Genomic DNA, 22,201 nt, shown 5'->3' with positions numbered 1-22,201 from the left:
CCAGCCATGCCCCTTTCTTTCCCCTGTGTCAGCATGCCAATACAGGAGCCCCACAGCCACTCCAGCCAGCAAAATGCTTTGTTCACTGGCTGGGTGCTTCCGTTTTCTTCCTCGCTTGCAAAAGTGAAAAAGGAGGCACCCAGCCGTCAGATGAAGCACTCGCCGGCTGGAGAAGGGGAATGGGGACGTGACTGACATGAGATGGCATGCCCAGCCTTGGCTACAGAGGAGTCGCATGGTGGGCAGGGAGGGGGATGTATCAGAGGGAGTGAGGGGGCACCCAGGGAGACAAGGGGCACCTTGGCAGCCCTTGGACCCCTGGCGCTCCATTATCCCTATACGCCCGACTGTCTGGTTCCCTAACTGCCAACCCAAAGGAAGGGAAAGGTGGTGATGACGTCTGTAGCAACAGGATTTGACAGAAAGCCCCCTCCTATGTTCTCTCTAAGGCGTGTGCATGTGTGCTCACACACGAGGCTTGGTTTTTTTGGGTCTGCTCAGTTAATTTAGAAACCTGCTCAGGTTGCATCAGGCAGGCCCCATACTGAATACACGTGCGCACACATTGCCTTGATACTGCCAGCCAGATCAAAACTTACTGTGTGCACAGTTGAAAAAAATTAGAGGGAACACTGGCCCCCTCCCATTTAACACATGGAGGCACCAGTTCACATAAGCCCAGTGGGCATCCCTTATACTTCAAAGGTATCATAAGGACATTGCATGTTTGGTGTTACTCTAAATCCAGTGAATTCCACATGTTTGCAGTGTCTGGTCTCTGCCATATGGGACTAAAAAGCAAGCTACAGTGCAGATGGTGCAGGCCCACCTATATGTTAAATTGTCTTAAGTTTCACACTGAACAATTACTTATTTTATTTTTATTTTATTTTTTGAATTTAGACCGCCCCAAATTTCCATCTCTGGGTGGTTTAAAACAGAAAACATTAAAAATGAAAACCTTAAAACAATTTAAAACCACAGTCCAGTTAAAAAGCTTGGGTGAAAAAATAAGTCTCTGGAGATTTTTAAAAAGTTGTCATTGATGGAGAGGCTCTTATTTCAGCAGGGAGTGCACTCCAGAGTCTCGGGGCAGCAACAGAGAAAGCCTGACCCTACATAGCCACCGGATGAGCTGGTGGCAACTGCAAATGAACCTCCCTGGATTATCTTAATGGGTGATGGGGCTCATGGCAAAGAAGATGTTCTCTTAAATACTCCGGGAGTGAGCTGTTTAGGGCTGTATAGGTTATAACCAGCACCTTATATTTTGCCCAAAAACCTATTGGTTTCCATCAGAGACTTCTGGTCCTATCTGGGCAACGGGGCGGCAGGGAGGTACACTGCCGCCCCGATAGGCTTGGAATAAAACAGACACCAGTTGGGGGGAAAGCGGCGGGAGGGGTAAGTGCATCCTCCCCCGCTCTTAAAGCAGCACCCCCGCTGCCTTTGAACCTCCCTACCACAGTTCCATGCCCATCCCTAACGTATGCACACGTGCCGGGCACTCCTGGCCACTTCTGATCAGGGGATCAACAAGGAGGTACACTGCCACCCTGCCAGACTATTTTTACACAGAGTGCCAGAGGAAAGTGTGGCGAGTGGGGGGGATAAGTGCACCCTTCCCCTGTCCTTGAAGCTATCCCCCCCCCACCTTCGAACCGGCAGAACTGCCAGTCTATTGAACCAGTTCTGAGGCCCGTAAAAGGGCCCCTGAACTGGTTCATGCACATCCCTACTCATCAGTATACTGAGAACACTTTGCATCAATGTTCCTGATGATTTCTCCCAGCAATTTCATGTAGATGTTAAAAAGCATTGGAGACAATTTGGAGGCCTAGGGGACACTATATACAAGTTCACATTTTGAAGAGCAACAGTCTCCAAGCAACACCATCTGGAATCTGCCCCCAAGAGGTAGGAGCGGAACTACCACAAAGCAGTGCCTCCCACACCCAGCCCCTTCAGACACTCCAGAATCATTTTATGGTCGATAGTATCAGAAGTTGCTGAGAGATCCAAAAGGACCAACAGTGACACACTCCCTCTGTGTGATAGAGGCCGACCAAGGCAGTCTCCATCCCATAGCCCACCCTAAAGCCAGTTTGAAATGTGTCTAGATGATCTGTTTCCTCCAAGGCTGCCTGGAGCGGCGAGGCCACCACCCTCTCAATTACCTTGGCCAGCCATGGAGAGTTGGTTACAAGCCTATAGTTGCTTGGCTCTGAGGGATCCAGTGCAGGCTTCTTCAGAATAGGTCTAATGATTGCCTTCTATGGCAAGGAGGCATCCTGCCATCCCTCAGAGAAGCATTTATAATCTCTACCAGGCCTTCTACAACAACCGCTCAGGAGATAGTATAAGCCATGTTAGATAAGGGTCAAGAGAACAGGTGGTGGTCTGAACCATTCCAAGCAGCTTGTCCACATCCTCAGGAGTCACAAACTGAACTGATCCAGCCCAACCACATAAGAAGAGTTGCTGGACACCTCCTCTTCAGATGCTGCAGTAACTGTGGGGTCTGAGTCTAAGTTGGCCCAAATACAATTGCTTCTATCCACAAAAAAACATCACAGTGGGTAATTGATGGTTCCAGATTCTGATTCAAGGGAGGAGGGGCATGTACTAGCCCCCTCACAACCCTAAACAACTCTGCTGGGTGTGAGTTTGTGGATGCAATACGGGCAGAAAAGAATAGCTTCTTTGCCACACATATTGCCTGAGCACAGATCTTCAAATGCGCTCTGTTTTGTAATCTCTTGGATTCAAGTCCTCTCCACTTGCACTCCAGTTGTCTACCTTGCCACTTCAGCCCCTGTAGTTCTTCCTTATACCAAGGAGCCAGTTTTGAAACCGGTCAGAGAGGATGCTTAGGAGCAATCATGTCTACTATTTGCTATTCCAATTCTCCACCAGGGCATTAACAGGATCACCAGAAGAGCCAACACTAAATCCTTCCAAAGCTTCTTGAAATCCTATTGGATTCAATAATCTTCTCAAGTAGACCATCACTCGCGCAACACTACCCTAATCAGAGTAAAAGACCAGATCAAGCATGTGACCAGCAATGTGTGTTGGTCCTGAGACTGCTTGGGATAGGCCCATAGTTGTCATGGCCACTATGAACTCCTGAGCTGCCCTGGACAAATTGGTCTTGAAGAGAATATTGAAGTCCCCACCAGTTCAAGCCTGGGGGACCCCAATGTAAAGCCCGAGACCAAGTCCATCAGCTCAGTTAGGGATTCTATTGGGCAATTCTTAATTCTTGGGAAAAGTGAAAACTCTAGAAACCCCCTTGCTTATGATGGTTAACAGTACTCATTTTGTATATTGGGATGCTTTATTCATTCATTCATTCATTCAGACTGTACCACTTTTCAACCCCAAAGAGGTTCTCAGAGAGATTTATGAAGGGATGGATCCCTGTCCCAAAGGGACTCAAAATCTAAAAAGAAACACAAAAGAGATGCCAGGAATAGCCAGTAGGAGGGATCTTATGCTGGGATGAATAGGGACAGTAGCACTCCCACTCCCCCTGCTAAATATTAGAGACTCCACTTAAATAGGTGGCTTATGGAAAAGGCTATACATTATTCTGAGTAATACTTATGATTTTAAGAAAGAAGGATGCATCCCAATTTGATTTATTTTTTCCCCGTAAAGGTAAAGTTGCACTGTCGAGTTGGTGCCGACTCCTGGCGCCCACAGAGCCCTGTAGTTTTTCTTTGGTGTAGAATACAGGAGGGGTTTACCATTGCCATCTCCCGTGCAGTCTGAGATGATGCCTTTCAGCATCTTCCTATATTACTGCTGCCTGATATAGGTGTTTCCCACCTATATTTCCCACAGTCTGGGAAACATACCAGCGGGGATTCAAACCGGCAGCCTCTTGTTCGCTAGGCAAGTTACTTCCCTGCTGCACCATTAGATGGCTATTTTTTAATCAATCAATCAATCATCTTTATTACAGTCAAAGACCAGCACAGGATACAGATACAATATAATAAAACTCATGCTAGATGAAAAATAACTCTAGAAGCTAAGTATGATTATGGTAGTAAAAAATAACTCTAAAAACTGTATGGAATTAGTAAAATAAAATGCTACCGGCTAAGCCTAAAACCTATAGGAAGATTAATAGAGTAAATAAATAGCAATCCATAAAAGTAGGGCAACTAAAAGTATAAAATGGTTAAAATAATATATACAAGCTACATAAAAGCAATATAAAAGCAGTGAAATAAAAGGCAAATTAAAATTATTATACAATCAAGCAAATAAAATGCTGAATAGTCAACCATCTGCTGCCAGGGATATTAACTGGTGGTCAGGACCCTGCGGATCTTGCACGCCTCCCCACAGAACCTGGCAACCTTTTACATGAAGGACCAATTGTCATCTGAGATCAGCATCTTGGTGTAGACTTGACTAGAGCGGCCAGGGTATTTAAGAAGCAGGGGAGATATGAGCCTGTCCCCACTGGCTTTATAAAAGGGACCCGAAAGGAGCACATGGTCGATGGTTTCCACCTCCCTAGAGTCACAAGGGCAAAGCCTTTCCATGAGTGGGATCTTCTTGTATTTGCCTTCCAGAACGGTGGAGGGAAGGGCGTGACACTGGGCAAGGGTGAACGCCCTTCTATGGCTTGATATTTCCAATTGTGCCAGATATGCAGAGGGGGAGACAGTAAACCTACAACTGTCCAGGGCCAGAAAGCCTGTCACCTTACTTAAATTGGCCTGGCGTTCCATGTCCAGAATCCTCTGTTTGATGGCCGTTTTCGTATTTTTTAATCCATAGGATTATTCATCATATTTTAACCATAGCATCTGTGCTTTTGGTCTGGTTACTGAGGGCATGCATCCACAGCAAGAATAAACTATTTCTTTCAGCACTTATGTTGCTCAGGGTTTTTTGGTGGTGTTTTTTAAATTTTATTTAATATTCTGGAAAACTGTGTTATACTTAAATTTTTTCTCATTACTTTTAAAACAGCAGTAAGCATAATTCCCTCCCCAGAGGCTCTCTTATAGCAGGTGGTTCATTAAAAATACATACCTTGATTTTTTTTAGTAAGCCGTGCTATGCAACAAGAACATATATTCATTTTCTACAATCTGGTTCCTAATTATAAACCCTAATAGGTTGCGTACTTCTTGGTAACCTTAAAATATTAATTGCAAAATCCTGGGTCTTTGTAGCCTGCAACGTGACACATCTGAGATCTTTAGGTTCAAATGTACAAACACAACCTGGGAAATGGAATGGAGAAATAGTTAGATCCAAGAAGTGTGTAGCATACAGAGACTGAGGCAATTTGACATGAATATAATGAGCTCCTTCTAATTTATTTATTGTTGTGAAATTCTGCAGGGAGGAGAGGTTATTTGCAGCAATATCTCATGCATTTGTGCTTCTGTCCTTGTAAGAGCCAGCAATTAAAAAGGGGGTGGGGGGAAAGCTTTGATATGACTCTCTTTTAGATGAAGCCACCGTAGGAAATGGTGGGTCTTTGCTCTTCTGTAGTGACTGTTGTACACCAGTCTGAATTTTTAGAGCAGTGGGTTCCAAATGTTTTGCAAAGAGGCTCTAATGGAATTGTGCATATATTTTGGTCTCACTGTAGGGTTAGCCAATTTTTCCTTGAGGAAGTATTTTGAAAATGGTAGAGCTCTTTGCAGTAGCTATCTTCACGAGCCACCCCACCCCTCTAGAAGAACTGGAATGCTTGAAACGTATCCAGTATATCTTTTTAAAATGAGAGAGAGAGAGTGCGTGAGTGTTCTGGACACCTGCTAGAATTAAATAGTTTATTGTGTATATTCAGCACCCACTTGCTCACTCTATTCTTTGCACAAAAATCCGTGGATGCTACTTCTGCTGCAACTGTCACTCTTTGTCCAGGGGCAGCTCAGAGTCAAAACAATGTGGGTCAGTTTGCACGAGCACTGGGCACAACACATGAACAAGAGGAGCAATTCCGATTAATGCCCCCCTCGTGCAATTAAATGATTCCCCAACAGCATGCCAGGATGTCCTGCAGCGATATTGGGGGGAGCGTGGTCTTGGTGTGACTCCATCCTGTTCACGTGTTGCATTCCATGCTCATGTGAATCAACCCTGTGTTGTTTTTCCCTTTTGGTCATTAAATATATCTTTGGAGTGGTCTTCTTAAAGTAAAGCCGGCCTAGGCAGTGTGGTCAGGTATTCAAGGGTCTAGAAGAGCAAGACAATGGGAAAGTATTTAGGGTCACACTCTTACATCTGCACTATGGGGACTAGCCAGATCCGGAAGGCATCATAATAGCTGGATTCATATAAGTTGGACCACACCTCAAAAGCTTGGAAAATACAACCATAATTGTCTTTCTGCTTCTCTTGGATCGTGAATATCACCTGGTGCTGAAGAAGACAGGGAGGTGGGGATGTGCACGCATAGTTCATGCACACTCTGGGGCAGCACGTGCGGGCAAGGGGGTGGTGCCTTTAAGAGACGTGCAGGGCTGCAGCATTCCTTCCTGCCATCCCGACAGGCGTCATCATGCACAGGGCCAGGGTGCACACGCACTGGCCACTTGCACGGTATGCCACACAAATGGCTGGCACATGTGCCCCCCAGCCATATGCATGCCAATGCTCACCAGGGCTGCAGGAAGGAATACTGCAGCCCGACACGTCTCTTTCAAAATCGAGTGCTGGCGTGGGGAAAGTGGTGGAGAGGGGGTGAACAGGTAAGGAGTTCCTTACTTGTTTTTTTTAAGGCACCAACTGCCACCCGTCGAACCATCTCAAACACCCGTGTTTGAACAGGTTCAGCGCTCCAGAAAGGGAGTGTCAGACTTGTTCTTGCACATCTCTACTGGGAGGGCACTCTTGTGCATACTTTCTCCTTGGTGTTAGCTTGCAACAACCTACTAGGGAAATCTGGGAGTGAGGGTTTTTGGCCTGTGGGTCGAGGGGAGTCCCAAAACTCGTATGGCAAAGTACAGCAGTCTCAAGACTGGTCCAGAGAGTGTGTCTGGGATTAGTAAAGGTCTACAAGTTTTGTTACACTGAGCATATTCCATAACCTACATTAGGAAACGACATAAATGAATGTGATTTGTATGGAAGTTCTAAAAAAAATGGAGGTTTGTTAGATTCTCACCTTTGCCTGGCACTATGTGATCCTAAAATCTCTCCTTTTACATAGTGCTTTCAGGACCAGGCTATACAATGTTGTTATTCCAATGTCAAGAGCATTGCTTTCCATCTGCCACCATTTCCTCCTTTGTAATAACAGCCATCAAAAAGGTAGGGTAAGAGGGATCGATGGAGAGGAATTTTTTATTTATTTAGTACATTTATACTGAATGACCCTCTTTGGTAACATTGTTTACACTGGCAGAATAGAAATATGAGGAAAGTGTTTGAAGATCTTTAATAGTTGCGATAAAAATAATGATTTTTAATTACCTTTGGCAAGGAAAGTAAGACAAAATAATTAGTCTGGCTTGGCCCCTTGGGTTGTAGCATAAGTTTTATCTACTTCCTAATGGTTCAGTTAGAAATGAATCCCATAATGAATGTGCAGATTATTTGACTGTGCCGAAGCTTTTGCTACTTGATACTCACGGCCTAACATGTTTGATAGAAAAAAATGGATCCTTGTGTTCCTCCTGCCAGTCGACAATGTATTTTTGATAATGTTTGAGAATTATTTCTGTGTCAAAAACTTGTAGGTTGATCTCAAGGTGGTGGTGGTGGTGGTGAAACCCTCTAAAGCCATCCATGTATATTTCAGTTATTTCAAAATAATATGCTTGAGAGGACAGCTAGCGTGCTGCAAGAAATATGTTAACAAGTTAATTAAAGACTCTCATGAGGCTCTGGGTATACCTCCTTCTAGCCAACCTTCTACAAAGGCAGGTAATTTTGTCTCTCTGCATCAAAAGAGATTGAATCATGCTTTCAGACCCTGATGCAGAGAGGCATCAGAAAGAATACCCTGCCTTTTAAAAAAAATCAGTAAAAATCTCCAGTTGCATCTCTGCATGAATCACTGCTTTGGATATGCCTGCTTCCAGTGTTTGTATCTTTTCCATTTTTATCCTGTCTTTCTTGTTGAGATTTTGCCGCAGACATTGTCTCAGTTCTCTGTAGGGGGCATGCCTCTTTATGTGAATGTCTCTATGTACTGGCTTGGGGGTGGAGTCACATTATTTGTCTGCTTCTTGCTTGCTGACTTAAAAATCAAACTGAGAGGTTCTCTCTCTCTCTGCATCAGAGACTGCCAGCCTGTTTGTTGTCTTCTTGGCCTATGTTTAGTAAGTAATAAATCTCAAACTCTCCGTTAAAGTTGCCTTCCTGTTCAATTACTTATGAAGGATAAGTAATTTCTCTGCAACATTTCTTCCATCATGGAACTCAAGTTGGCTTACATGGGGTTCTCAGGCAGTTGCCCTTTCAGGCTCTGATCAGACCTAGACCTGCTTAGTTACAAGAAGGTGGTTGTATCATGTGCCATCAGCAGGGGTGTAGTGGAGGTGGGTTGTGCAGAGACAGAGCGCCGGTACTTCTCGGCTTCTCTGGCCATTGGGGTGGGCATGGCATGTCATGGAGAACGCCTGCACTTCTGAATGTGCAGCTGCATCACTGGCCATCAGACCATGCCCTGGGACCTAGAGTTGGAGTGAAGTGAAGTTCACTTAAGTGTAATTGAGAAAAATAATGTGCCTCAGGTATCCCACATTTGGCAAACACTGATGTATTTATGCATATGAAGAAGAGGGCTGGGCCCCTCTCCACATTGCTGTCCTGGTGCTCCGTTGCTGCATTCACAGCAGCAATCCCTTTCTATGTGGGAAGAATGCCATTGGAAGTGTTAAGTGAATGCAGCAGCAGCAAAGAAAGAGTTATTGAAAGCAATTGGCATAGGAAAGGTAATACTGCTAGATGCTGAAAAATAATCAGCAGCCTAGAAAGCGCCTCTGAATTATTTTTAGCTACACAATGTTAATATTAAGGACAAGAATGAGCTAATGTGGAAGCAAAGCCCCAAAATGACAATGTGAAATGTCCTTGGCGTGTTTTCTGTAGCTTTCTATTATTTTCTTAATCGAGTAGTCGGGTTTTTCTCCTAGACTCACCTGGTTCATGATAGAAATGCACGTGTGCGTCCGTGTGCGCATTGCACACGGACCATCTAATGGATGTTGAACGCCTTCCATTCAGCATCCCATTTCTCCTTCTTTCTCAGAAAATGGCTGCAATTTAATGTAACGGAGCCCTAAAGTGTCATTACATTAAATTGTGGGTGTTTGCAGCCCCTGCCAGAGCAAAAACCAAGAGTTGTGGGGGCAAGCCTCCCCCCATAGGTGACCCACAGAAGATGACTTCCTTCCTTACCCCCATTTGCCCCCTTCCCTTAAAAAAAAAAATACAATGAACACGAACACACACACAGAGTTTCATTACATTTAACTGTGTCCGGGGTTTTTTGGAGGGTGGAAGCCTGCATGCTCAAAATGTGCTATGGGGAGATAGCAATGCACCCCTAAAGATCCTCTGGAGAGAAGACTATGAAGGGTGTGTGGCTGTGTCCACCCCACCGCCTGTTTTGAAACAGGCAAGCTCTTTTTCCCCTCTTCCTTCTGTCATTGGTGCACACTTGTGCTCTGTTGTCAGCAGTGTCAGGGGGGAAAGAGCCCACCTACTTCAAAATGGGGAGGGGCAGACAGATCCTCTCCCAGAGGATCTTTAGGGATGCATTCCCCCCCATCTCTGTTTGAAGCACCTGGTCTTTGTTTCCCTTACACACACACACACACACACACACACACACACACACACACACACACCGGTAGGCGTGTGAGAGCTGGCTCAATTTGCATGGCCCGAGTTTAAACCAGCCTGGCCCCTGGATCTAAGAACTAGTTTGCGGACCGGTTCAGGTATACTTGTAAAGGGGAATCTGGCGAGGAGTCCCCTTTACAAGTAAAGTGGAGTTTGCTAACATTGGCGGGGGGCTTTAATTTAAAGCCGCAACAGCAGAGAATCTCTGGAGGTGGCAAGGGGCAGCAGTGGCTCCTCCTAACCCCGCTGGTCTCCCAAATGACAGCCCAGGTCAGCTGCAGCCTGGTTTGGGCCTCTGCTCATGTGCAGAGGCCATTTTCACCACAAAATGGTCTCTGCATGTGCGCAGAGGCCCGAACTGGGCCGCAGCCAGCCCAGGCGGTCATTTGGGGGGCCAGTGGGGACCTTGGAGGAGCTCCCGCTGCCTCTGGAGATTCCATGGCCGCAGGCTTTAAATTAAAGGTACTTTTGTGCCTCGCCTTCTGTTAGGGAATCCCCCTTTACTTGTAAAGGGGAATCCAGCAAGGACTGAGAAGATGTGGGTGATGAGAGGTGTGCTGAATAAACCAGTTTTCATTTAGCTATCCTGGCTCAGAACATTTATGACTGATGCTCAGAACTCTCTCTATGCTCCGTGAATTTCTGTAAAGGAGATTACTCCACTCTCTAACAGATTAGTGGGTTTGGCCCCCTTCCTTCAGATCATTTAATTCCAACAAACAACCTACTGCAAAGGTTGGGCTAAGCTAGAGAATACAATCCTGCAAATGTTTAACAAGATAATATGGGGAAACTGCTGTAAACACCCGATGTGAATAGGGTGTAAATTTTTCATATGTATTAAAGAAGTAAAATTTTAATACCTCCCCCTGACATACCATAATTCAGTGATTTTCATTTACAAAAAAACCAGCAAGTGCATTGACTAAAAAATCCTGCTGCTTAAAATAAGAGTGAAGGTGCTTTTCAGTTTTCACACATGCTTCAGAGAGTGTGGAAACTGCAAGTTAAGGTCACCATAGAGACTTTGTACAGTCTTGTACTTTATGCTTCCATGCACCACATTGCCTTTGTCTTTCAGATTGACTTTTGGCTGGGGAGGGATGTGTTCAGGCAGAAATTCAGTAGGTGCAACTTTCCCATCAGTTGTTAGAAATTCACCTGATGGATTTCTGCCTGCTGCTTCTTTACAAGGCACCATGCTTCCCCAGAATTCTGCCTACTCTACTAAAGGAAGTGTATCTGCTAAATAAAGTACATTTCCGAATCAAGACATTCACACAGGTGCAGCAGCTTTATGTGTCACTTCTGCAGTAAACTTTTCTCCTCCCTCCATTCAGACTGATGGCAATATAAAGGAGGATGGCCAGGTTGCAGTTCTTCCTGGCTTCATTCCTTGTTTTTTCTTGCCAGTCAATTCAAAACAAGAAGATAGGGTTAATCACCTTGTTGCCTTAGCACAAGTTGACACATTCTCTCTATTAAAATAGCAAAATGTCAGGGCACATTTCGGGGTGGGCTGGAAAATATATGTGGACCATGCTCCCCTCCTTATTTGACTTATCTCTAACTGTTAATTGTTATTGTTTGTTAATCTGGTCTGTGACCGCAATAAACATACTACTACTATCTCTAACTGGGGTAGCTTGCTGCTGCATGTTCCCTTCTGTCCTTCCATTTTCACGCAGAGGTGCCACCTCAATTTGCTTTGTGTGTGAATGCAAATCATTATAGTATCCAGTGTCTGAGTTCCACAGATCAGTTGGCAAAATAAATGGTAACAGCTATGGAATCGCTTCTATTTGCCAATATATTATTTTCAGCTTTGAGAGAAGTTCTTAAATGCTTCAGAAAAATCATGAACTTGATCCAGCTCTCTCTCATTTCTCCATCTGCTGTTACCTTTTTTGGCAGAGGTATCAATTGTTGTTCACCTGGACAGTTTTCTAAGGTGAAAGTACTTCTAAAATCCAGAGCGCGTTAACATTGAGGACCACAACTAGATGCTATATGAAAGCAGATCTTCTGCATTGTACCAATGGCAAATTCTTTTAGCAGGCCATTTAGGAACATAGGAAGCTGCCTTATACCAAGTCAGACCATTGGTCCATCTAGCTCAGTATTGTCTACACAGACTGGCAGTGGCTTCTCCAAGGTTGCAGGCAGGAATCTCTCTCTCAGGCAGGAGTCCCTATATGGCAATGCCAGGGAGGGAACATAGAACCTTCTTCATGCAAGCATGCAGATGCTCTTCCCAAAGCGGCCCCATCCCCTGAAGGGAATATCTTATAGTGTTCACATCTAGTCTCCCATTCAAGTACAAATCAGGGCAGACCCTGCTTAGAAAGGGGACAATTCATGCTTGCTACCACAAGACTAGCTTTCTTCCCATTTCCTCTCCAGCTCTGTTTCATTGGATACTGTGGAAAATGTCAGAATGCATCACCCAGAAATCCATCAGGTATATCTGCAGAAAGTAATTGTGGCTGGATTGGGGATCTGTTGAATTTCTGCCTGTCCATTTGTTATAGTCAGTGTCAGTTTACAGAAGCATTGTGCCTTGGAGAAATACATCAGGCATACATTCATCAAATGCATTTCTAGCAAGTGATTAGGGAAACTTTGAATTGTTGCCTATATGCACCCCGCTGCAGCCCAATGTTGCGTTCAAAGACCAAGGCAAATTGTGGGTGCATGGAACCTAATTTGTAAAGTTAGCATAATATACAAGATTGTACAAAGTCTTTACTGCTTACATAGCACAGAAGTTAAGTTGATCGCCTTAACTTACAATCCCCCTACTTTTTGTAGCACAAGTGAAAATTGTAAGAACTTGTATCTTGAACTTTAGGGGTTTTGATAAATGAATACTGTTTGTTATATTTAGGGTGGAATATGGCATGCTTGATTACTTTGCTAACCTTCTGCCTCAATTTCTGACTTTAAAATAAGATTTTAAAATTGCTGAAAAGAAATAGTATTGTGGAGACGATGTCCAGATATTGTCTTTTCAGATACAGGGATGTTCATCAGGGACCTGATCTGATTATTCTTCTTTTTTCTGAAATTGAACATTTCAAATCTTTCTTCATGTATAACCTGAAGTGCTTCGCTCACTCTCCAGTATATCTCATTTTGAAAACAGTACTACATGAGAGCAACAGCATTCCCATTTCACATTTTGGCACACTTGGAAAATTTGCCTTCAAACTATGTACTGTTGCCAGCAGTATCAATATGAGGTGAAATAATCCCTTTCTTAACAATAAGGGTTGAAATCCTCAAATGGCATAAAAGGGTATTGCTTGAGGACAGCCCCAAAAATGGGACAGTTGCAAAAATGCAACTTCTGCCCCCGCCACAACTGAACTGGTGAATGGTCAAAAACATTTTGAAAGAGTTATACCTGGACAACTGTGTGGTTTTATGTTACAAAGAAAGGAAGGTGGTGTGTGAGAGAGTTAAATTACAGGAATTTTGACAATTTGAGGGGAAATATTTTAGTGTCCTTCCCCCCTGGCAGTGGCGGGGAGAGGGACAAGCAAAGATATGCTTTCACCAGGGAAATGCCTGGTGAAATCTCAGAAGCCAAAGGAAGGGTAAGAGAGTCAAGAGTGCCCCACATACCTCTCCCCATGACTAAGAGAAGAAAAACCAATTGCACAAGACAGTAAAAAAAAAAGAGTAGACTACATTATACAAACTGAGTACAAGACAGTAGGGATGTGCACGAATCAATTTTTTTAAATTCAATTTGTACCCGAATTGAATCACCCCCAATTTGTTTTGGGTCTGAATCTGGCCAGCTAGAACAGGGGCAATTTGTTTTGTCCACAAATCTCCCGAAAAAGGTAGATTTGGGTACAAATCATTTTGTATCCAAATCGATTCGCACAGACAGCAGGTGCAGGCAGGGAATCTCTCGGCAGCAGCAAGGAGGTGGGGGGAAAAATCTCTTTTTTCCTCAATCAGGAAAGCAGGAACAAAAAGAGAGCCAGCGTAGTGTAGTGGTTAGAGTGCTGGACTAAGACCGGGGAGACCCGAGTTCAAATCCCCATACAGCCATGAGACTTGCTGAGTGACTCTGGGCCAGTCACTTCTCTCTCAGCCTAACCTACTTCACAGGGTTGTTGTGAGGAGAAACTCAAGTATGTAGTACACCGCTCTGGGCTCCTTGGAGGAAGAGCAGGATATAAATGTAAAAAATAAATAAAGCAGAGAATCCACTCCAAGCAGCAGGCAAGCAAAGCAAAGCTCCTCTGACTGACCCACTCACACTCTCTCTCCTCCCATGAGGCAGAATGGTGGGTGGCTGCCTCCTTAAGTACATTTGAAAATCCCTCCTTTGAACTCCTTCTTTGACCCTTCCTCTAGCCAAAGCTGGGCCAACCCCCCCCTCCCCCGCCAACACAAGATTTGAATAGAAATGAGCTCATCTGGAAACAGGGGAATCACCAGCCAGTCGTTGTACACTGTAAGTCACCCATCTGAGGCTTGGGAGGGCAGGGTTTTCTAAAAAAAATTCCTGACACAAAATGGAGACAGCAAGAGAGATCGCCACAAAATGGAGGTCTGACTCTACAAATTTTTCAGGTCCGAAATCTAGGCAATTTGTTTTGGACCTGTATCTGGCCAACTAGTACGGGGTGATTTGTTTTGTCTACAAATTGCCCCAAACATGTAGATTTGGGCACAAATCGTTTTGTACCCGAATCAATTTGCACATCCCTACAAGACAGGGGGGGGAATGAAAATACATTATACAAAATGAAAAAGATGATGCATACTTGCTTAATAGTAATAAAACAGGTCACAATTGAAGGTTGTTTTGTTCAGTGTAGAGCATACACAGTACGGCATATGCGTCTTCCTTTGCAATCACAAGTATCTGCTATTTATTTATTTCATCCCCCCCAGTTTTATAAAACATTGAAGAGCCTCATATAGGAAAAAATAGGAACAGCCACAACCCACATGTCTTGTCCTTGAGTAGATCCTCTCCCAGCTGTGTCAGAAAATTTAATAAATGCCTTTGTTTTCCCCAGGTTGTTCTTCCCAACATCAACAAGACTTCCATGCAAGTTGTTCTGGATTATTTGTACACCAAGCAGCTCTCATCCAGTCAGGGGTTGGACACACTTGAATTAATTGCACTGGCAAACAGATTTTGCCTCCCACACTTGGTTGCACTAGCAGGTAATGTTTCTGGCTTTTCACAGGTGTCACCATCCGCTTGTAGCAGCCTTTCCTACTGGTGATATCAAATCATCATCTGTTGTTTTGACATGATCTTTGTGGGAAAACAGACATGTGGTTTTGCTTTCCAAAACCAAATGACAATACATATTTTCACTTACAAGAATGTAATGCTTTCTCCTTTCTCTCTGTGCTGAATTAGTTTAGCCCACTGAAAAGGCCTATGCATGCTTAAGAGACAGGAAGCAAATCAGAGTCTGCAATTCATAATGCCTAACCTGATTACGTTTAATTGAAAGAACATGAACATTAATGTTTCCATTGTAAGTTCCTATTTTGAGAGTCTAATAACACATCTTAAGCCATTTTTAAATCAATCTAGTTCAAGCAAGTCTTGCATTAAAAAGCAGTCCAAGTTGCTTTTATTACCCTAGTTTGACTTGGTTAATTATTTTGTTAGTAATATGATGATAGCTAATTCCAAGAATTGCCAATTTTCCCCTATTGTTTCAAAGCCAGAAGCAAAACTTTAAAAACTATTATCCACATGAGCCCAAATTGTAGTGTTGTTGTTTTGCTTCATTTCCTTGGGTAGTCTTGTAATGGATAATGGACACAGTTCAAAGACAAGCTGGTCTGAAATAGTTATTGTATTAAGTAAATTGGTTTGTGTTTCTCTTTCACCACAACAGAGCAACATGCTGTGCAGGAGCTTACCAAAGCTGCAGTGAGTGGTGTTAGCATAGATGGAGAAGTTCTGTACTATTTGGAAATAGCTCAGGTTAGTGAATCAGTGTGGATCATATTTATTCTTTGTGGCAATATGGAAAAAATAAAGTGGAAAAAATGCTTCAGTTACTTCTTTTTGGAATGTTTCTGTGGTTGTGATCAGGACTATTAAGAATTTTTAAGACACCTTGACTATTTTTAATATTCAATATTCCACTGTTGCTTTAGAAAGTTCAAGTAGGAATTGCATGTAACTTCTGCAAACACATGCTCCCAAATCCAGAGGGGAGAATTTCCTCCACCTCCCAGCCCATCTCCTGCAATGGTGTTATAAAAGAAGAAAGGAGTTGGGAAACCCATGCTTATCTCCTAAAATGTAGTACTACCCTTGAGTAGCTCACACAAGGCTCCTAGTGGTCTACCATCCACCCTCTGTTTTAATTGACAAGCTGGAACCAGCCAATTAATTAAAGTATACAACCTGGACTCTTTTCTGGTTCCCACTGTGTTTACTGCTGTACCTCCCCAACCTGACTGCTTCCATTGTGTTGAACATAGTACTGTATTTGTGGCATCATCAAACCTTTTCACGTACAGCTGAGATGGGTTAATTCCTGAATAGGACTCTTTTGCCTTAACATAAAAATGGTTCCACAAGCCAACTGTTAGCTCCACAGAATATTAATTCAGTTCTCTTCTTTCCCAGTTCCACAATGCTAACCAGCTGGCCGCTTGGTGCTTGCACTATATCTGCACCAACTACAACAGTGTTTGTTCCAAGTTCCGCAAGGAAATCAAAACTAAATCTCCTGGTAAGGCCCTTAGACAAGTTTTGTTTTGTTGTTTTTTTTTTGTATTAGTTCAGTTGTCCATTTGCTTTCTCTTTATTTTGGAGCATACACAAGAACAAGCTCACCAGTTATGGAACCTTTGCATTGTAGAGTATTTCAGCTTCCAAGATACAGGTGTTCAAAGGGCAGCTTCACATAACCACCAGCAAGTCTGTAAGTGGGGAAAATGCTGGGGCTATCCTGTGAACCAAGAGTGTACTCTCTCAGTGGATGTGACATCTGAATCCACCCAAGTCTAGTTCCTGTGCTCTCCGCCAAACATTCTCTGCCCAGCTCCAAATTTTGGATACAGAAGTTGAGTGGAGGTCAGGAGATGGTTGGGTTGAGAATCTCAGGACTTGGGCAGGTTCAAACAACATGCCTGCCAGGAGCGTGTGCCCTGGGGTCACAACATATCCCTGACATTTTCCTCACATACAGTCTTGACCGTGGTCATGCAAGTTGGATACAGGATGCTTGCTTTTAAAAATCACTCCAAGCTGTGGGAGGCAGGACAGCCACAGCTGCTCTTGCTCCTTCTCTCCAGTCCTGTCTGCCCCTGCAAGTTATGGTTTTATTCTATTACAGTGTCTTATGTTTTTTGTTAGTTTAGAAAAACCTGTTTATGGCTTATCTTTATAATTTGATAAAATCCAAATCTAAAAAGGGAAGAGAATTAAGGTCTCCATCTCAGATTTGGGATTCCATATATTCCCAGTCCATGAGAATTTCAAATTTGACAGGTTATTTGAAAAAGAAAAGCTGAGATTCTCCAGAAATTCTGCACAAGATTTCAGGTTCTGTACTCCTAGTAACATTTGTTGACACGTGGAAAGAACATGTATCCTATGAATACTACTTTTTATTAAGTATATATAGATGGATACCATGCAATTAGATAGATTTCCAGCTATCTGCAGATTCTCTCCTAGTTTTAGAATTAATCAGGGTTTTTTTTAAATACAGATAATCAGGAATATTTTGAGAGACACCGTTGGCCTCCTGTATGGTACCTTAAAGAAGAAGATCATTTCCAGCGTGTTAAGAAGGAGAGAGAAAAGGAGGACATTGCACTGAATAAACATCATTCAAAACGGAAGTGGTGCTTCTGGAATTCCTCCACAGTAGTTGTCTGAGAAAAAATGGGACCAACTTATCAAGAGCATGTCATGAAAAACACTGCTTTAAAATAAGTTTTATCATTAGCAAGAGACATGCAATCCACTGAGAACTGTTTTGTGCCAAGTGCTATTGAAATACAGTAAAGGGGAGTCACACAAGCACTACTCTTTAGTAGCTCCCATTTCTTCTATGGAGCTTGCACAGAAGTTCCCAGTGGATTGTGCAGAAGAGTTTTATGGCACTGGTTTTTATTCCACCTGTGTGCATTTATCAGCCCTAGGGTCAATAAGCACAAGCTGACCGGAAGTGAGTGTAAAACAACTCCTTAAAATTTAAATTGTATTTTTTGGTTAATAAGCTGAAATGCTATATAAAGCAGTATCACATGTCCCCTTTTTATATACAAAACAAAAACAAATCCAGCATTAATGTTTCAGTCTTCGAAGTAGGAAAGTATTTTTATACAGAGAGGGCTGTGTGTGTGTGTGAGAGAGAGAGAGAGAGAGAGAGTGAAGGTCATTAAACAATGTTTCTGAATCCTTTTATTTTACAGACCACAAACTAATCATTCAAGTCTTTAATTTAGATAATCCATGTATACCCCCCGCTCCCACAAATACAGTGAAATACGAACATTGTCTTTAATGAGCCTCCCCGGTAGAAACTGCCAGCCTAGGAACAAACCAATTTTTGCTAGGCAACTGATTTTTCTTCTTCTTCCCAAGTACTATGTATTCATAACTATTAGATCTTTTTCCCTTCTTTCTGAAGTAATGGGATATAACAAGATCCAATAACGATAAAGTTACACAGAATGTAAATCTCTGTTCAGCTGAAGAATATGAAGTGTTATTTACCTCTTCAGCTCCAGCAATTTGCCATATAAGGGCAGAATGCAATCGCCATGTGAAACCTCATAGCTCCCTTTTATGTGTTCCATGGCTTCAAATGTCTGCTTTCAGGAGGATCATTTTAAAATAATTAGAAGACCTTATTAAGCTAATGTCTTTATTCACTGAAAGTTTCTTAAGGACCTACATCCCAAAAGCAGTAGCACTAGTTCATTATTTGGATTATTTCTTTAGAGTTGTCTATACCTAATCTTTTAGAAAATGTCTCCTGAATATTGAAAACAATTTGCTTCATTGTATATAGCCACACGTTAAGGGCTCCATAACTCTTGATCCCTTCCCCTTTTGTCATTGTACTAACAAAGAACCATCGTCCTTTTGTGTTGTATCATCATTCTAGTCCAGATAATTTCCTACTTTTAAAACAGACAAATGTGCTTTCCCATGTAAGCATTCCACATGCATCTCATCACATATAGATGTACTTGCCACATGAGTTGGTCTGTTTGTCTGTAGAATTAACATGCCAGTGATCTGTGCCTCAGGTGGGCTTGTTGAATCTACATGTGACCAGGCTAACTTGCATGGTGAATGCATTTTTACATGACCAATTATGCATGGAATATTTACCTGGGTAAGCACTTTTCTTGCGGCTGCTGTCATGTCTGCTTCAGCTCTTAGATCTTTCCAAGTAAGATATTAAGTATTTGTTGTCTATAATATACTGAAAAACATATCCACCCCCCATCCCAATTTTTTGCAAATTCCTCCTTTGTGTCAAAGGTGCATAATCAGCCTTCCTCCCGCTTCATAATCTCCTGCATTATATCACCTCTCTATACCTTAGCAGTAAACAAGATGCTTTCCAGATAATAGTGGTAGTATGGAATAGGGATAGTAAAGTAGTCTTGGAGAAACCTGGGTTCAGATCCCCATTCAGATGTGAAACTTTCTTCTGTGGCCAGTCATTGGCTCTCAACAACCTTATGAGGAAGTTAGGCTAAGATAAAATGCTAAAAGTCCCTCCCCCATGTGTGCACTCTGAACTCCATAGAGGAAGGGCTGGATGAGACTAAATGAGACCTTTTAAAGAGAACTAGTATCAAATCCTCTTAATATCTACCTGAGGGAACAAGTTGCAATTCATAACCTAGAATTGCTCTCTCATTCCCCCCACCACTTCCTAGATGGAACATACTGTTCTGGTTGCCTGCCCCCACCCTCATTTTCTCACCAGTTTTGTTTTGCAGACTATATAATTTCTGGCTGATCACTTTCGTTTCTGTTGGCCCCACCAGAGATGGAGCTAGTGTTCTGCAATATCACATAGCATTTTCATTGTTCATGGGTGAAAGCTGAGCTAGATGTTACTTTATCCATGCCCCAGTCACTTTCTTATGGTAAATTTCTACCCTCATGCTGTAACTAACATCTACAACATTTATTATGTAACATAGTATCATCATGTTGTGAGCGTCTCTTTCTGCTATGGTCATGATGAGAGTGTGCATGAATCAGTGTTTGCAATTCAATTCAAGCTCAGATTGCATCACAAACACTCAAATTGCTTTGAAAACAGCCAGCTTTGCCAGCTGCTTCAAAGAATCAAAGGTGGCATGTTCAACTAATTTGAGCACTATTTTTAGGCCCATTTTTCCAGGGAGAGCTGGGAAAACAGGCCTCAAAATGGTGCTGTATTTCCAGGGACAGCTGTTCTACCAATTGAGGTCAGTGGGTAGACCCGAGACCTTCTCTCCATACTTGGTGCATCTGCCCACCTCGAAGGCCCTGTCTACCCAGGTAGACCAGTCCTCCAAGGCAGGCAAACACACCAAGTATGGAGTGGTGGGCTGGTCTACCTGCCAACTCCAACTGGTAGAACAGTTCTCCCTGGAAATCACGTGGATTGATTTGGGTCAAATCAGGTTATTCTCCTTGAACCCAAATCGGGTCCTCTATTTTGGGGGCGATTTTATTTGTGGTCAGACCCCCAAATCAATTTGAAGCCAAATCAATTTGACCCAAATCAATTTGACCCAAATCAATTTGACCCAAATCAATTTGACCCAAATCAATTTGAAGACGAATTGAATTGCACATCCCCATTAACCACTGCTGCAGAGCAGGTGGGAACAGCAACTTGTCCATGTCGTGTAGCCAGTGGTATAGATGTTACAATGCAGTAGATAATCACTGAGAAGGTGGCATGTGGAAAGGACAAGGCAACATCAACGATCCCTAAGCTTTGTAATAGAAAGTAGGTGTAGTTACACAGCAGTGTACATTATTCCTGGCATACCCATATACCATAAACTGCAGAGAAAATATATTTGCCCATTCCTGCTGAAGCACCCATTGTATGGGCTATTTATTCCCTTGCCTGTAGTCCCCTCAGCTAAGAGCTGCCCTTTTCCTACTCTTAGACACAGCAATGAGTTCATACTCTTTTGCTGAGGTCAAGAAACCTTGTACAGTAAAAGCCATCCAACTTTCCACAATAATTCAGGTTCTGAGTAGCAGATGTCATCCCAGAGAAGGCAGAATCTCTACTTAGAACTGTGCAAAAGAAGTTCTGCTCTTAGAGAGATGTCCATGTAGAACAAGACTACTCAAGTGGTAAAGCTCCACCACTTACAAGAAATATCATTGTACTGTGAAAAAGAAGGGCTATGAAAGGAAGGCTAGCGGCAAGCATGCGTGGATTAAGTCTTGGTCATATCATGAGAGGGAAGACAAAATAAGAAAAATAACTGTCAAGACTTAAAATGAATGTCTCTTGAGGTTCAAACTACATCTGAAGGTCGCAGACTTCTTGGTTGAAACCCAAGTCTACCCCTATCACATTCAAAGCAGAGTTGAAAGAAAAAGGGGCACATGGGCAGGGGTGCTGAACTGTGTCCACAGCTGTGGAATACTTCCTCACAACCTATCTCCAGATGTAACTTTCCCCCTAGCTAGGCCCAATACAGTAAGTGAGCTCATCTTGGCAAAAAGCACCTGTGGTGCGAGGTTAAAAGGAAGTAAAGTACCACCTACAGAGGGCCTTTACCCCCTTACTTATATGCCCCCTTTTTCTCTAACACATAGACCCCCACCCCCACCACTTTATACATGATAGGGACAAACCTGGATTACAACAAATGGGATTGCCACTGTTACACTTAGTTTGAACCTCAGTCATAAATGTTAGCAGATTGCATTTTTTAAAGTATTTGTACTAGATTGTACAAAACCAAAGCTACTATATGATTGTAATCTTGCCAAATTGACATGAACAACAAACCAGGGGTATATGCAATAATAACCAGCTGTATTAGTTGTCAGCTACTGTTACCAAGTGGCTGGTTCATTTGGTTAATTCTGCCTATGGCCTTTAATCTTGGTGGGGATTTTTGTTGGTTTTTTATTGTGCAAAAAAACTCAATAAAATTGTTTAGCTATAAAATATTTCCTAGTTGTTGGTTCTAGTTTCAAGTTATTGCATCAAATATTTGACCTTTTAGAAGCAAATGCTTTTCTCTGGCCCCATGTAGCCACAAGAGAAGAAATGTGAATAGACTAGTGGCTTGTTGGTGTTCTGTTTCTCTAGCTTCTACAACTTCATTCTAGATGTTTGCACACAAATTTTCATGGACCACA

At 42.8% G+C, this 22,201-nt stretch overlaps 1 protein-coding gene across 4 annotated transcripts in view; it reads left to right on the top strand.

The window, feature by feature from the left end:
* The window catches only part of RHOBTB1 (Rho related BTB domain containing 1), a 120,821-nt gene extending 100,473 nt beyond the window's left edge, over window positions 1–20,348 (top strand). For all 4 annotated transcript variants that reach the window (XM_053312369.1, XM_053312371.1, XM_053312372.1 and 1 more), the window contains 4 exons: window positions 14,880–15,030; window positions 15,723–15,811; window positions 16,466–16,571; window positions 17,556–20,348. In XM_053312369.1, the coding sequence (XP_053168344.1) occupies window positions 14,880–15,030; window positions 15,723–15,811; window positions 16,466–16,571; window positions 17,556–17,725 (516 nt within the window). In that variant the 3' untranslated portion in view covers window positions 17,726–20,348. The remainder of the gene's footprint in view (window positions 1–14,879; window positions 15,031–15,722; window positions 15,812–16,465; window positions 16,572–17,555) is intronic.
* Window positions 20,349–22,201: the final 1,853 nt, after the last annotated feature.

Source organism: Hemicordylus capensis, chromosome 3 (genome assembly GCF_027244095.1).
Source record: "Hemicordylus capensis ecotype Gifberg chromosome 3, rHemCap1.1.pri, whole genome shotgun sequence".
Classification (NCBI taxonomy): Eukaryota; Metazoa; Chordata; class Lepidosauria; order Squamata; family Cordylidae; genus Hemicordylus; species Hemicordylus capensis.
This window is presented reverse-complemented; position numbering and strand designations above follow the sequence as displayed.